Below are 14,467 nucleotides of genomic sequence, written 5' to 3'. Positions count from 1 at the left end.
AGATTCTGCAGGAGCGCCTGAGTTCTTCATTGTTTGTGGGTGTTTGACATGCAAGCCAGACCCACGGTAATGAGCACACGTTTGACAGAGATACTGGAAAAGCCACACACACACAGTCTTACCCCTTTCAGTTGTTGAGCGCCGCTGATGTGCTGCAAGACTCTGTCAATCTCCTGTTCAATGCGACGAGCCCAGTGCATGATCCTACACAACACACACAACAAAACCATCACACGATGGAAAAACACAGCTTCTGCTGTGAGTTTCATGACAGAAATCAGGGGTTTTTATCAATGTAGCTGTATATATTGTCATGCCTATCATTTACATTTTTATATAGATTTCCAACAAAATAAATAAATGCCATGATATATACAACTACACTGATATAAATCCCTGGTTTCTGACAGCTTAGAGCATAGAGTTAATTAATGGCTCCTTTCTTGTCTTAACTTGTTTGGATAGACAGCCATCGGCACAAGACCACAGGAACCAGATGAGTCCTCTGCACAATCTGACTCTGCTGCAACCTAGATTTAAACTGCTGATTTTGTCTGGCCAGAGGAGAATGAAACTATTTCGACACACTATTGTCCCGTCTAAATACTGTAAAGCTGATGTAAAGCTGCTTTGACACAATTTGCATTGTTAAAGGCACTATACAAATAATAGTGACTTGGATTGCAATTTACACCGATTTCAAATGTTTCACGCATTCTAGCCAACGACTACGTGTGATTGATAGAGGAGTGGAGCAAAAAGGGACAAAAAGGTCAAGAAATACTACATTTTAAGTAACTTGCATCTGAATTGTGAGTGAAATCTACCTCAGATGACTTTGTACAGTGCAGAGCTGAGTAACATGTAATCATGGATTACGTAATCAGATTCCAAAAATATAAATTAATATAATAGAATCAGACTACAGCTACATTTTATTGATTGCATGATTACATATTATTCACACAATAGCAATAAATGATCCATAAGTTATTGATACTCCCTATTATTTCTGTGCAATACTGTAATGTGTGGTTTCTACCTTATAATTTGATGTTTTGTAACAGAAAATGATTGTAAGTAAATATATTTTCAGTGACCTCAACTGAACTGTCCTCATCCGTACTACACACAGTATCAGTGACAGAATATGATATAATACCCTCACAGTGGGCTAAACCGATCAATATAATCAATGTACAGAAGGCGATGTGTTTATACAGTCCACAAACACACAGGCTACAAACAAACCGTGCTGCTCGAAGGAGCGCAGTTCTGCTCTACAGATGCAGATGAATTATTTAGCATCTGTGGAGTCCGTTCGGCTTCATTAAACCGTCAGCTCTGCTACAGAACAGCATGTACGGTTAAATCACAACCCTGCAGTCTGATCATAAATATCGCCTGTTTCCACGACAACAGATTTGTACGTGATTACAGCTCGACTGCAGTTATGTTATATTACATAAGTTCAGGTCGTTTTTTGGCATCCACACTCTGAACCTAATTAAATCACAACTGTCAATTAACAAGAGAAGATCATAACGAGCGAAATCTCTACGGGTCGAGCTTTTAATAATCTGTGTTAATTGAGAGGATAAGACGACTGGACAATTTTGGATGCACTATAAACACACACACATACATTTATAATATCAGCCATCATATCGGTTATTGGCCATAATACACTAGGCCTAGGTTTTCACATTGTCTGATGAAAAACTGAGTGTTTGGGAAGGAGAGTTATCAAGGATTGAAAAAATATTGGCATAAAACAAATACAGTATTGGCATACTGGTGACTTTTTTCTACTTATAGCTGTTGACTTTACTGAAAAGGTGATAAAGATCACTTGGCAAATTAATATCACTGAAGAAATTTCATTATTCTAGAGGAATGCAGCAAGATTTCAGTCTCCACTTTTTATCACAGCTGATATAAACACACACATGTTCTGGTTTACTGCATGTTTAGCAGCATGTGTTACACAATATGTAGAGGTGAGAGTGTATCAGGGTGTGTGTGTCAGTGATTCAGGCGATCTGATGCACTCTCAGCAGATGATCTGAGCATGCCCAGAAACACACACACACACACACACACACACACACACACAGAGCTGAGATCTTCCCTGCTGCCTATTACCTGACACACACTCCCTAGAGACACAGACAGAGATACAGAGAAATGAGGGGCTGCTGTGACCCATATTCACTTTACAGAGAAAGATCAGTTTTAAACCACAGAAGACAGAATGTGAGGATAGATAGATAGATAGATAGATAGATAGATAGATAGATAGATAGATAGATAGATAGATAGATAGATAGATAGATAGATAGATAGACAGGTAGACAGATAGATAGACAGATAGGTAGACAGATAGATAGACAGATAGATAGACAGATAGATAGATAGATAGATAGATAGATAGATAGATAGATAGATAGATAGATAGATAGATAGATAGGTAGACAGAGAGATAGATAGACAGATAGATAGATAGACAGATAGACAGACAGACAGACAGACAGACAGACAGACAGATAGATAGATAGATAGATAGATAGATAGATAGATAGATAGATAGATAGATAGATAGATAGATAGATAGATAGACAGACAGACAGGTAGACAGGTAGACAGGTAGACAGATAGATAGACAGATAGACAGATAGGTAGACAGGTAGACAGGTAGACAGATAGATAGACAGATAGACAGATAGATAGACAGATAGATAGACAGATAGATAGATAGATAGATAGACAGATAGATATAGACAGACAGACAGACAGACAGACAGATAGATGTGACAGTAATTACTTTGTGATTTTCTGAGGGTTACTGAACCATTGAGTAAATCTCAATCACACTTACATTTGTATTTTAGAATTTAAAAAAAATAACAATATTTTATTAATTTCTTCTCCCACAGAGAGGTTTAGCCATATTTACCTAACTTTTGGGCGATAAATTTGTTACCAACATATAACTTGTAACCTCAAATTTACCCTAAACACGTATGAATAACATGTTAACTTCAACAAACAATTAAGTGTGTGGTAATGTGAGTTTTTTTGTATAATGTTATGGAAATTAATTTTTCTGACATGTTGAGAAAATAAGCTTTTCTGTGGAAATCAGTATTTCTTACGTGTAATTTTATGAATAGTAGGCTATAATATCTGTAATGTTGCAGAAATTATAGGCCTTACGTGTAATTTTGTGGAAATGAGTATTTCTTAAGTGGAAACAAGTTTTATGTGTAATGCTGTGGAAATGACTTTTTCTTCCCTTTTCTAGAATCTGTTACATGTAACGCTGAGGAAATGAACATGTCTTACATGTAACGCTGTGGAAATTAACATTTCTTACATGTAACGCTCTGAGGAAATGAACATTTCTTACATGTAACGCTCTGAGGAAATGAACATTTCTTACATGTAACGCTGTGGAAATGAACATTTCTTGAACTGCATTGAGGTGGAAATGAACATTTCTTACATGTAACGCTGAGGAAATGAACATTTCTTACATGTAACGCTGAGGAAATTAACATTTCTTACATGTAACGCTCTGAGGAAATGAACATTTCTTACATGTAACGCTCTGAGGAAATGAACATTTCTTACATGTAACGCTGAGGAAATGAACATTTCTTGAACTGCATTGAGGTGGAAATGAACATTTCTTACATGTAACGCTGAGGAAATGAACATTTCTTACATGTAACGCTGTGGAAATGAAAATTTCTTGAACTGCATTGAGGTGGAAATGAACATTTCTTACATGTAACGCTGAGGAAATGAACATTTCTTACATGTAACGCTGAGGAAATTAACATTTCTTACATGTAACGCTCTGAGGAAATGAACATTTCTTACATGTAACGCTCTGAGGAAATGAACATTTCTTACATGTAACGCTGTGGAAATGAACATTTCTTGAACTGCATTGAGGTGGAAATGAACATTTCTTACATGTAACGCTGAGGAAATGAACATTTCTTACATGTAACGCTGTGGAAATGAAAATTTCTTGAACTGCATTGAGGTGGAAATGAACATTTCTTACATGTAACGCTGTGGAAATGAGCGTTTATCTTCGTGTAATGCTGTGAGAAATTATTATTGCATCTTTTGATTTTCTGTAAATCGGATTTTCTTGTTTGTATTTCTATGGAAATTGACATTTCTGAAACGCAAACGATGTAGAAATGGACATTTCTTATAGGCTCCGTGCATTGCTGTGAATTACATTTCTAACGAAACAGGCATGTTCTTACAGAGCGTGTTCTTGCGTGTAATACTCTAGAATTGAATGCTTCTTCATATAATGGTGTGTAAATGTTTCTTACGTGTAATGCTGTGGGAATGTGAGCGCGTCCACTGCGGTCCACGATCCGCTGAAAATCACCAGCAGCAGCAAACACGCGCGGGCACACCTCGCCATTTTCCATCAAAACACTCAATCCAGCAGCACAGATATCCTCACGGTGATACAGGAGAGATCAATATCCAGATACGACGCGATAGTAATCGCTGTTTTTGTCTGAGAAGTAAAAATGAAGTGAAATGAAGAAATATCAGTGGGCGAAAGATGCTGCGCGTGATGATGCTGTCGTGCACGCGCGCCCGCGACACCTCACAGATCTGCGCGCGACCCATTAATTTCCCAAAAAACACAAACCTTGCGAAAACACATGCACTTAATATTCATTCATTCATACACGCACTCTAACACATTATAGCAAAAAAGAGAATACATTTATATTCATAATGAAAAAATAAATGTGTGAATGAACAACTATACTTTTTATTTTTTGAGTAATTTGTAACTATTTGGAAATATTGCACATCTAGTCATTCAATTTATGCATAATTAGCTTATTTCAATATTACAAATTTACGAATAAATGAAAATAATTAGTAGATTAAGTGTTAATATATCCAATTCATGTGCATAGAATTCGGTGTAATAATATTGATAATAAATTAATTCATATTCATTACATAATCTGTACACTAAAGCAGTGCTGATGATCAGAGAATATAGTGGAGCACAGAGAGGAATAATGGATCACAGAAGGAAAAGCAATCACACACAGAGCTGTTAAATACTTGCTCTGCTGAAGGTTTGGATCATACATACCCTGCGTCCCAATGTGCATATCCACCCTATCTGCCCTAAATAGTATTGGAAATGACTAATATCACATAGAATTTAGGATGGATGTTATGCACATTGGGACAGAGGCATTCAGTCTATGGTGTGGACTATAGACTGTAAAAAACTGTAGTGACTATAGACAGGTATTTATTATGTTGATGGTAGTGTCCTGCTGAAACTGCTGCTTGTTCTTCTCATGGTGTGATGGTGTGTTGACCTCTAGCGGTGAACATGAGGAACTGCTGATGATACTTTTTCAGTTTCAAGTCTACAACTTTAAGCAGGAAAATCTTGACATCTACTGCTGTCTCTCCAATTATACTGATAGCTGGCTATTGAATTAATAAACTCTTCAAACTAAATAAAATGATCAAGTTTTTTATTTGTATAGTTACAATATGCCAACACATTACAATACAAGAGAAGATTAAAATCACTAAACAAAAAGCATTAGAAACAATCTAAACTAGTGACTGAAAGCACATAATATGCTACATAAAGATCAGTCTGGGTTTGAGAGAACATCTCTTATCAACATCTCTTACTTCAGTCAAAGAGTCTTGTGCACAGAGACATGTTTCTCATGAAACAGACACGGAATTTACAAAAACTAATTTAAATAAACATTCTGTATATCAAATGTAAAAAGAAATGCAAAGTAAAACAATGGTATAAAGAGATATAAATACGACAGGACCACTGATCTATGAAATGACTCTATTATCTATTATCTATGTACATGTATAATTTCACAGATAATAGATAATATTATAATAATAATTTCATTTTCATTTTAGACTTTCAGTTTATGTCATAAGTGCTAAATTACATTCACAGTCACGATCAGCAATATTTGAAGTGCTTCATTATGGACGAGTTTAATCTTGACATCATTATGATGAAGGTCTTCTACTATAGACTTGTATCCATCTAATCCAGCTCATCTGAGAGCTCATCAGACTCTTCTTCATCTGTTCCAACTGTAAAAAATGCAAAATAGCTTTCAGATAAATACAAAACCAACAATAAACATTCAACATTACTCATGTGTTCATGTATGCTTCTGTCAATGCTGCATTACTTCATTTGAAGGTCTAACCCTCTTCCACCTGTATGCATTAGTCATCATTTCTAAAAAGTAATATACAACAGTTTGCATAATAACTTTATATTTGTTAAAGCAGTGCTGTCTGAAGCTGTAGTAGCTGTAAGTTTGGTATTGTTTGTAATAATTGCTTGCTGTTTAGCAACATCTCACCAAAATTACCATCACACATATTGATTTATAACAGAACTAAAGAGACATCCTTCTGAGGATTCCTCATCTGATGATGACTTTTCTTGATCTGTTTATTTCACAGGAGCCAAAGCAGCAACATCTGTAATGCCACAGTCATTTAGACTAGAAAGAGAAAGACAAGCAGACAGAGGAAGAAAATTATTTTCCCTTTAACCCAGAGTGTGATATTAACCCAGAGGGCACAGACACTTTGCCTTTTCTCAGCATAATTTTGTAGCAAAAATCACAGAAACTTCAATGAGAAACAATGTGATGAGGAATTTCACCTAATGGCTTTCCAGTGGCAGATAGATTCCCAGTGTTTCCTATTAATTATTTAAACTATGGTGGCCTGCCATACTAATTTGTCCCACCATAGTGTTATAATGAAACAAACATCTTTTAAAGTTCTGATTAACATAAACTTGCACTGTTGCATGTGTTCCTCCCAGACCGTCAGTCAACGGTTTTGTTATACAAAAACAAGTAATCGATGCATTTGTGTTACTATCAGTTTTCACGAAAATCACTGATGTTATAACAATATTAATAGACTATTAATAAAAGCGACCTCTAGTGTTCACTACAAACCACGCGTGTGCACAACTAAACCCCAAAATACACTTAAGATGCATGTCCTCTGTCTTTATTCGTAGTGTAATTTGTAGAGAATAAGATCATAGAGAATAAAAGCAAATACAAATTTTGTGTGTCCGATTTAGTATACATAGTAAATCAAAAGTGTTGAATGAATGAAAACAAAGGTCACCGTCCGCAATTAATAAAACCCAAAAAAGGAAAGAAAGGTTCCTCATAATGTCGCACTTGGCAGCATCCAAACTGAAAGGCAGCTGTGATCAGGTAGTTTTCATGAGCTCTTGTCAAACCCTCCAAGTCACGTGATTTCTGTGAAGGAGGATGTGTTACGTCATACTATTTTAAAGTGTAAAGGGTCATTAGTGTAATTAGTCATCATCTTCAGATAATAACTGTAGACCTGCAAATAGAATCAAGACAAGATCGCACATACTCTATGCAACTCTATCAGTATGATCAGCTAAAGCAGACGACACAACTGCATCTTCCCCTAGTGACTGAACAGATAACATCGCTGACATCAGTGACATTAGATGCCTTTTCTTTAAGACCTGCTACTTTGTGACTTTTACAGTACATTTACTTTACAATAAACTTAAGCTTATACAACTTTGTTTTAATGTCATTTATTGATAAATGACTTGCTTTCCCTTCAACAATATACTTCTAAGTGTCTTTGGTAACACTTTATTTTGATGGTCCCTTTTGAGCATTCTGTTGACAATAAGTAACTCAATTCAACTCAACTGAACTTTATTGTCATTCTTCCACATAACTTGCACCTACATGTCATATAACTCTCATTAGAGTATTAGTAGACTGTTTGATTAATATCTGCTAACTCTTTATTGTGATGGTCTCCCAACAGATATTCTACTGACTAAAAGTAACTTTGCAAGTATATGTCAACTTGCTAACAATAATCATACCAGTGTACTAATACTCTACTCATGGGCACCGCTATGGTTTGTGGGCCCCCTGAACAGCATATTTACTCAGGCCCCCTTTGGTAAAAATTTACTTGCTAAAGTGAAGTTGAGATCAACCAAAAAACAAGTGTTTTAGCGTCGGAGAGCACCAACAGAGTCTGGACAGGCCCTAATCTGGAGAGTACATTTGTCTGAAACAAGGCATCCATGGAGACACCCTGAAGAAATCTCTCTGATAGCAGTTCACTGGTTTGAAAACAGTATGATGACAGCATTAAATTATGACATTGTTCTTATATTATGTAGACTAATTCCATTTTCACACAGTCACACAGTGATGAACACAGTCAAAGACTGTCAGACCATGAAATCTGACCCTGAATACTGGAGCGCCACAGTGGTGTCCTGCGCCCTGTCCTGTATTCACTTTTTCCGCCCACAGCTCAAATTCCCTTATCAAAATTTGCAGATGACACTACAGTGATCAGTGCTGGGACAGCCTAATGTGAAGAGGTCTGAAACATAGGTCCCCGTACCAGCATTAATCCTGGGACGTGTTTGTGTATGGCAGTTTTCCTTTTTCAATGCTCTGTGTGAAAGGGGCTTTTTATAGATCAGTGGTTGGAATAGATCATATGGTATGAAGTCTACCAATTGCATGATAAGCACAAACCTTGCCCTGAGGGTTTTTACATTTACATTTATTCATTTAGCTGACTTGCAATTGCTATATATGTCAGAGGTCGCACGCCTCTGGAGCAACTAGGGGTTAAGTGTCTTGCTCAGGGACACATTGGTGTCTCACAGTGGATTCGAACCCAGGTCTCTCACACCAAAGGCATGTGTCTTATCCACTGCGCCATCACCACCCACCCAATTACACAATTACCTTTCAGGAAATTAAAAAGTCATGGATCCAGTCACAACAAACTGTAATTCTTTCTGGCATGATATGCTACCAACCTATACCATACTATAGAGTAGAGTTTTGGTTAATTGGTAAAAGTTGATGGCGTCTTTTAATTGTGTAATTGTACTTTACACAGTACAACACTTTAAATATATGCATATATTTGATATTTTTTTTATACTGACAGTTGATGCAAATATCACTTTTGTATTGATTTAATATTGGCCTATATAATCACCCCTAATCAGCTTTCTGGGCACAGTTAAAACAGCACGCATGAAATATAGCTATGCTTAAATATGTTTTCATGTTTAGTCACTAGGGAGAGCTCTAGGAGTGTCTTCTGCATTAGAAGACCATTGTCCAGTTTCAGTTTGGGGGTCTGAAGTCAAAAAAGATGCTGATTTATTATCTGATTTATTACTACTATTTTAGTCTGTGAAACAGGGCTATAACTACTAAAAACAGTTTTGAACAGTTTTGTTATAGTATTATGGTGTTTTATCTCAGACCATAGAAAACGTTGTTCTAATTCGTCTTTGCTCTGTTTGTGGTTGCTGTTGTGAGGTCAACATCTGTCCATTATAATGAATCCGATGTTTTTTAACAAGCCAGCCAAGTTCTGCTGGTCTTGGTTTTGAAAGCTGGGAGACCAGAAATAGACTGTCAAATTTCTCTACAGGATGTTGCTTTTTGTGTGAAATGAGAAGTAAGAAGAAAAATAGAGAGAGATAAAATGTCAAACATTCAATAAGCTATACTGCAGAACATACTGTACCATGCATAGGCTATATATCAATGCCCCATTACCATTGATTCCATCACTGTAATTTAAAAATTTCTTTACAAAAAAAAAATAATTTTGACGTGGTGGTGTCTGCTGGAAATGACAGTCATATATATTTCTGTAGAAAGTTGTTGCACATTGGCCCTTAAACGGGGGCAGTCGTGGCCTAATGGATAGAGTGTTGTACCTGAAGGTTGTGGGTTCGAGTCTCAGGTCCGGCAGGGATTGTAGGAGGGGGAGTGAATAACCAACACTCTCTCCACCCTCAATACTATGACTGAGGTGAGACCCTTGAGCAAGGCACCGAACCCCCAACTGCTCCCCGGGCGCCCAGCATTGGCTGCCCACTGCTCCGGGTGTATGTTCACTACTGTGTGTACACTTGGATGGGTTAAATGCAGAGCACAAATTCTGAGTATGGGTCACCATACTTGGCCACACACCACATCCCTTTCCCCTTTCCCCTTTAAAGTGACAAATGTTTAGGCAGTGTGAAATGGCAAGCCTCAGAAATTAATCAAGAATTATTGAAATCACATCAACAAATGTACAAACTTTGGTCAGGTGCCATACAAACATCAGTAAAGGGAACATATTTTTATGCCATAGTTATTAGATATTGTTTAAAATATAACTGGTAAAACTTCAGGATATTGGCATTAGCAACAACTGGAGAAATCTCAAAACATATTGAAAGACATATTGATCCCATATGTATATTAACTATTTTGGTGTAAGCTATAGTTGTCATGATAATCATTACATATATTTCATTTAATGTTAGGTTTCATATACTGTATCATGTGACTAGTTAGAGTGTGAAGCATATTGACGTTCAACGAACTGTGGCACGCACGACATTATTCTCTCAGACTGAAGAGTTTCTTTGCCTCCAATTATTTACAGGAATGTAATGTAATTCCAAGTTACAAGATTTATTTTATTGAATTTTTTAACTGAAGTAAAATAAATATTAAATATAAAAATAAGCATAATTTACATATAAATACTTTTAGAGGTAAAAACAACATAAAATCACAAAAAAATACATAAAATGGTTTTGAATTTTATTTTTGCGAAGATAGATATGACAATAGATATGACATTTACAGTTTTTCTCGATTGCTAACACACAATTCATGAAACAATTCACCATTTTCTCACAACTATAAACACAATCTCAAAACTACACACAAACTTGTGCAAACTTTAAACTTCCAGGTCAAAATCAAATAGTTTAGTCAAAAACATGTTCTCTTTTGTCAGACTCAAACTTTGGCCTCAGATGATACACAAACCGGTCAAATGTGTGTCCCATCGTATAATGAAAAGTTCTACACACACACTTGTGGTCTTCGCGCCTACTTGAATACTTGGCCCAAATACAGGAAATACATCATGCAAGTTAGACAAGTGGTCAAGTGCAAGGACCGCAAGTGCACACACACACACACACACACACACACACACACACAAATCTCATACAAGAAACATCTTGTTTCCACTATATGCTTTTGAGACTCTAGTAGCTCCGTTTCTGAGTCAAAGTGAAAACTTCTGTGGTCTAAGTTTAATTCAGGCCAGTTTAGTGGCAGACTGACCCAAATGAATGTGGTTACTGGGTGGACAAACATCTCTTGCTGCTAACAATGTGTTTACTATTGCATGTGTGTGGTTGAGTGATGGGTAAATGGGCACATTATTTTCCTTTAAGACAATGACTGAAAATGGATTGAAACAAACAACTGCTGCAACATTCTGGGGCCTGTTTCATAAAACAAGTTTACCAAATAAGCCAGGCTTATTCAGTTAGTCTGACTTATTTTGAACCAAATCAACTGACAAAAAGTCAGACTAACTGAAATAAACCTGGCTAAACTGGTAAACTTATTTTATGAAACAGCCCCCTGGACAGAAACAATAGCCTAACACAGTACCACAAAAATGAAGCCTAAAAAAGTAAGATCGTTAGGTAAAGACACTGAGAGATACAGAATGATTTAGCACAATATTATTATAAGAAATAGCATTAACCAGGATGTGAAACTGAACAACAGTATGAAACCAGCTGAGCTGTTGTTAAACTGAGCACGTTCTCATACACAATCGCGTACACGTTGACGGAAGCGCGCTGTCTGGAGCCCAGACAGCAAGCAGTGTCGGCCCAGATCCGGCCCACATCTGGCCTGCATGGATTTCACACGGGCCAGATGTGGGCCGAATCTGGGCCAACACTATGTTGCTGTCTGGAGGTCTTATGTGTTTTAGTCTAAACCTTATTTACAGATCGTATTAATTATAGCCTATAGGAATATATATATTATATAGCCTATTATATAGCCTTATATAGCCTATAGGAATTATATATTCCTGTCGAAAACGGATACAGACTAAGCGATTTATCTCAAATGGATAAAGAAAATGACCCACGCGTTTATTTAGTTCTGTTTGTGTTTTTCTCATCTGTTTGGTAAGTAGCCTAGGCTATTTTAATGATGTCACTGAAATCAAAGCGTAATAACTATTAAGTCAAATGATTTATAATATTGCTAACGCTACAATAAGGTTACTGCAGTAGGTATCATGAACGTAAAAAGTTGTATAAATTAGCATTTATATGAAGAAAACAAAAACGCGATATAACAATGAACTATAGCATTTATTGGCCTAACATTAACCTAGATGTTTTGTTGTTTATTGGTTCATGACACGGCAACAAACTGAATGTTATTGTGAAGTGTTACAACATGTTTTTTTTTACATGTTCTCCAGGTGTGTTTGTTGCGGAGACAACTGAAGTCAGTATCAGTGATGGAGGGAGATTCTGTCACTTTAAAGACCGATAAACAGGGACATGACAAGATAGAGTGGAGGTTTGGAGAGGAGCGAATCACCAGAATCAAGGGAGTGAATGGTACATATTATGATGAGGTTTGGAGATTCAGAGGCCGACTGCAGCTGGACCACACCGGCTCTCTCACCATTAGAAACACCACAACTGAACACACTGGAGTTTATCATCTAAGTATGAAGGTTGGAAATGCAGAGATACCCAAGAGTTACAGAGTTACTGTGTATGGTGAGTAGATTATTATGTAACATATTACATGGAGAATAGGCTCATAATTGTCAAAATTATGTCTCAGGATGCACCTTTATAAAGCATGTTGTGTTTTCCAGCTCCTCTACCCATTCCAGTAATCTTCATTGACACTTTACAATCTTCTTCATCATCTGAAAGATCATCGAGGATCTTCCTATGTTCAGTGGTGAATGTGGGTCATGTGACTCTCTCCTGGTACAAAGGAAACAGTTTATTGTCCAGCATCAGTGTGTCTGATCTCAGCATCAGTCTCTATCTACCTCTGGAGGTGGAATATCAGGATAAAAACACCTACAGCTGTGTGCTCAACAATCCCATCAGCAACCAGACTCAACACCTCACCAACGCTGAACTCTACTGGTTAGATTCAGGTATGTGATTTTAGAGTTTTTTTCAGTATAGCTGTTTATACTGACCTGATCTGATCTGGATTTCTTTCCTCAGACTCTGCCCACTATTGTGGCACTGCTGAAGCTGTGATCCGATTGGTCGTCACTGCTCTGATGGGCGTGGCTGCTGTGGCTGCCATTGCCGTTCTGGTTTATGACATCAAATCTAGAACAGGAGAGAAGAGAACAGACATCAACTTAAGACAACGATCAATCAGATATTAAAAATGCGAGAGTACTTATGTTTAGATGAAATTGTGCTGTGACAGAATTCTTCATCTGTATTCCTAATGATAATGAAGCATGATGCAAATTTGATGTCCATAAAGCTAAGAACATGAAATATTGCAGCAGTCTAAGTTCTGTCAACGCTCTAATTTCTATACTTTTTTGTTGCCAACATAAGACTGAGTTATAAGGTTACAACAATAGGTCTGCATTTAGGTTGCAGTTAGGAAAGGTAGGTAATGTAATCAGCCACTCCTAATAATAAGCCAATTAACAAATTAAACGTACAGAATCCCGAACAACATCCTGTCTCCATGTGTTCATAAGTTCAATGACTCCCAATCAGACGTGTAAAATGTAAAAATATATAAACACTTTGTGTTTAAATGTAGCTCTGATAGCTGCTAATAAATGAGGTTGAATGGTGAAAACAACAATTAATATAAAAAGCTCAGATATACAGAAAAACCTTCAGTCAGTCAGAAGTTCAGTCAAGGAAAAGCAAACAAAGGTTTCACAATAATATTATTATTCAGGCTTGGGATTTGGGCCATCAGGCCCTCCTGGTTTATTAGGGTCAAGACTTATATTTTGTCTATTTACTTTAGGTAACTATATACATAGATATGTTCACATTATAAATAGTAACTTTATAAAGGATGATATTCAATAAAATTTCAGTTGAAGAAAAGATGGATTCCCTGTACCACAAAAATACAAAATTCCAAAAGTCAATTAGAATATTAAAGCAATTTTATTACATGCATTCAATTGTATGCATATTCAAACAGACTGGCTGGAACAATGACTACATTTTCCTAACAAAAAAAAAGAAACCTTCCCGTAGTCAACATTTGTCCACTAGAGGGCAGACATCAAGATGAGATAAAGTTGCAGTAGTATATATGAGTGAGTGAGTGAGTGAGTGAAGTGACATTCAGCCAAGTATGGTGACCCATACTCGGAATTCGTGCTCTGCATTTAACCCATCCAACGTGCACACACACAGCAGTGAACACACACACACAGCAGTGAACACACACACCGTGAACACACACCCGGAGCAGTGGGCAGC

At 36.8% G+C, this 14,467-nt stretch overlaps 1 protein-coding gene across 2 annotated transcripts in view; it reads right to left on the bottom strand.

Annotated features, from left to right (window-relative positions):
• The window catches only part of cacna2d2b (calcium channel, voltage-dependent, alpha 2/delta subunit 2b), a 31,805-nt gene extending 27,163 nt beyond the window's left edge, over nucleotides 1-4,642 (bottom strand). For both annotated transcript variants that reach the window (XM_079413750.1, XM_079413751.1), the window contains exons 1-2: nucleotides 4,359-4,642; nucleotides 123-204 (exon numbers count right to left, since the gene is read on the bottom strand). In XM_079413750.1, coding sequence (XP_079269876.1) covers nucleotides 123-204; nucleotides 4,359-4,453 — 177 coding nt within the window. In that variant the 5' untranslated portion in view covers nucleotides 4,454-4,642. The remainder of the gene's footprint in view (nucleotides 1-122; nucleotides 205-4,358) is intronic.
• Nucleotides 4,643-14,467: the final 9,825 nt, after the last annotated feature.

The sequence above is a fragment of the Barbus barbus genome (assembly GCF_936440315.1).
Source record: "Barbus barbus genome assembly, chromosome: 49".
Lineage (NCBI taxonomy): Eukaryota > Metazoa > Chordata > Actinopteri > Cypriniformes > Cyprinidae > Barbus > Barbus barbus.
The sequence above is the reverse complement of the archived record's forward strand: the minus strand, read 5'-3'. Positions and strand labels throughout refer to the sequence as shown.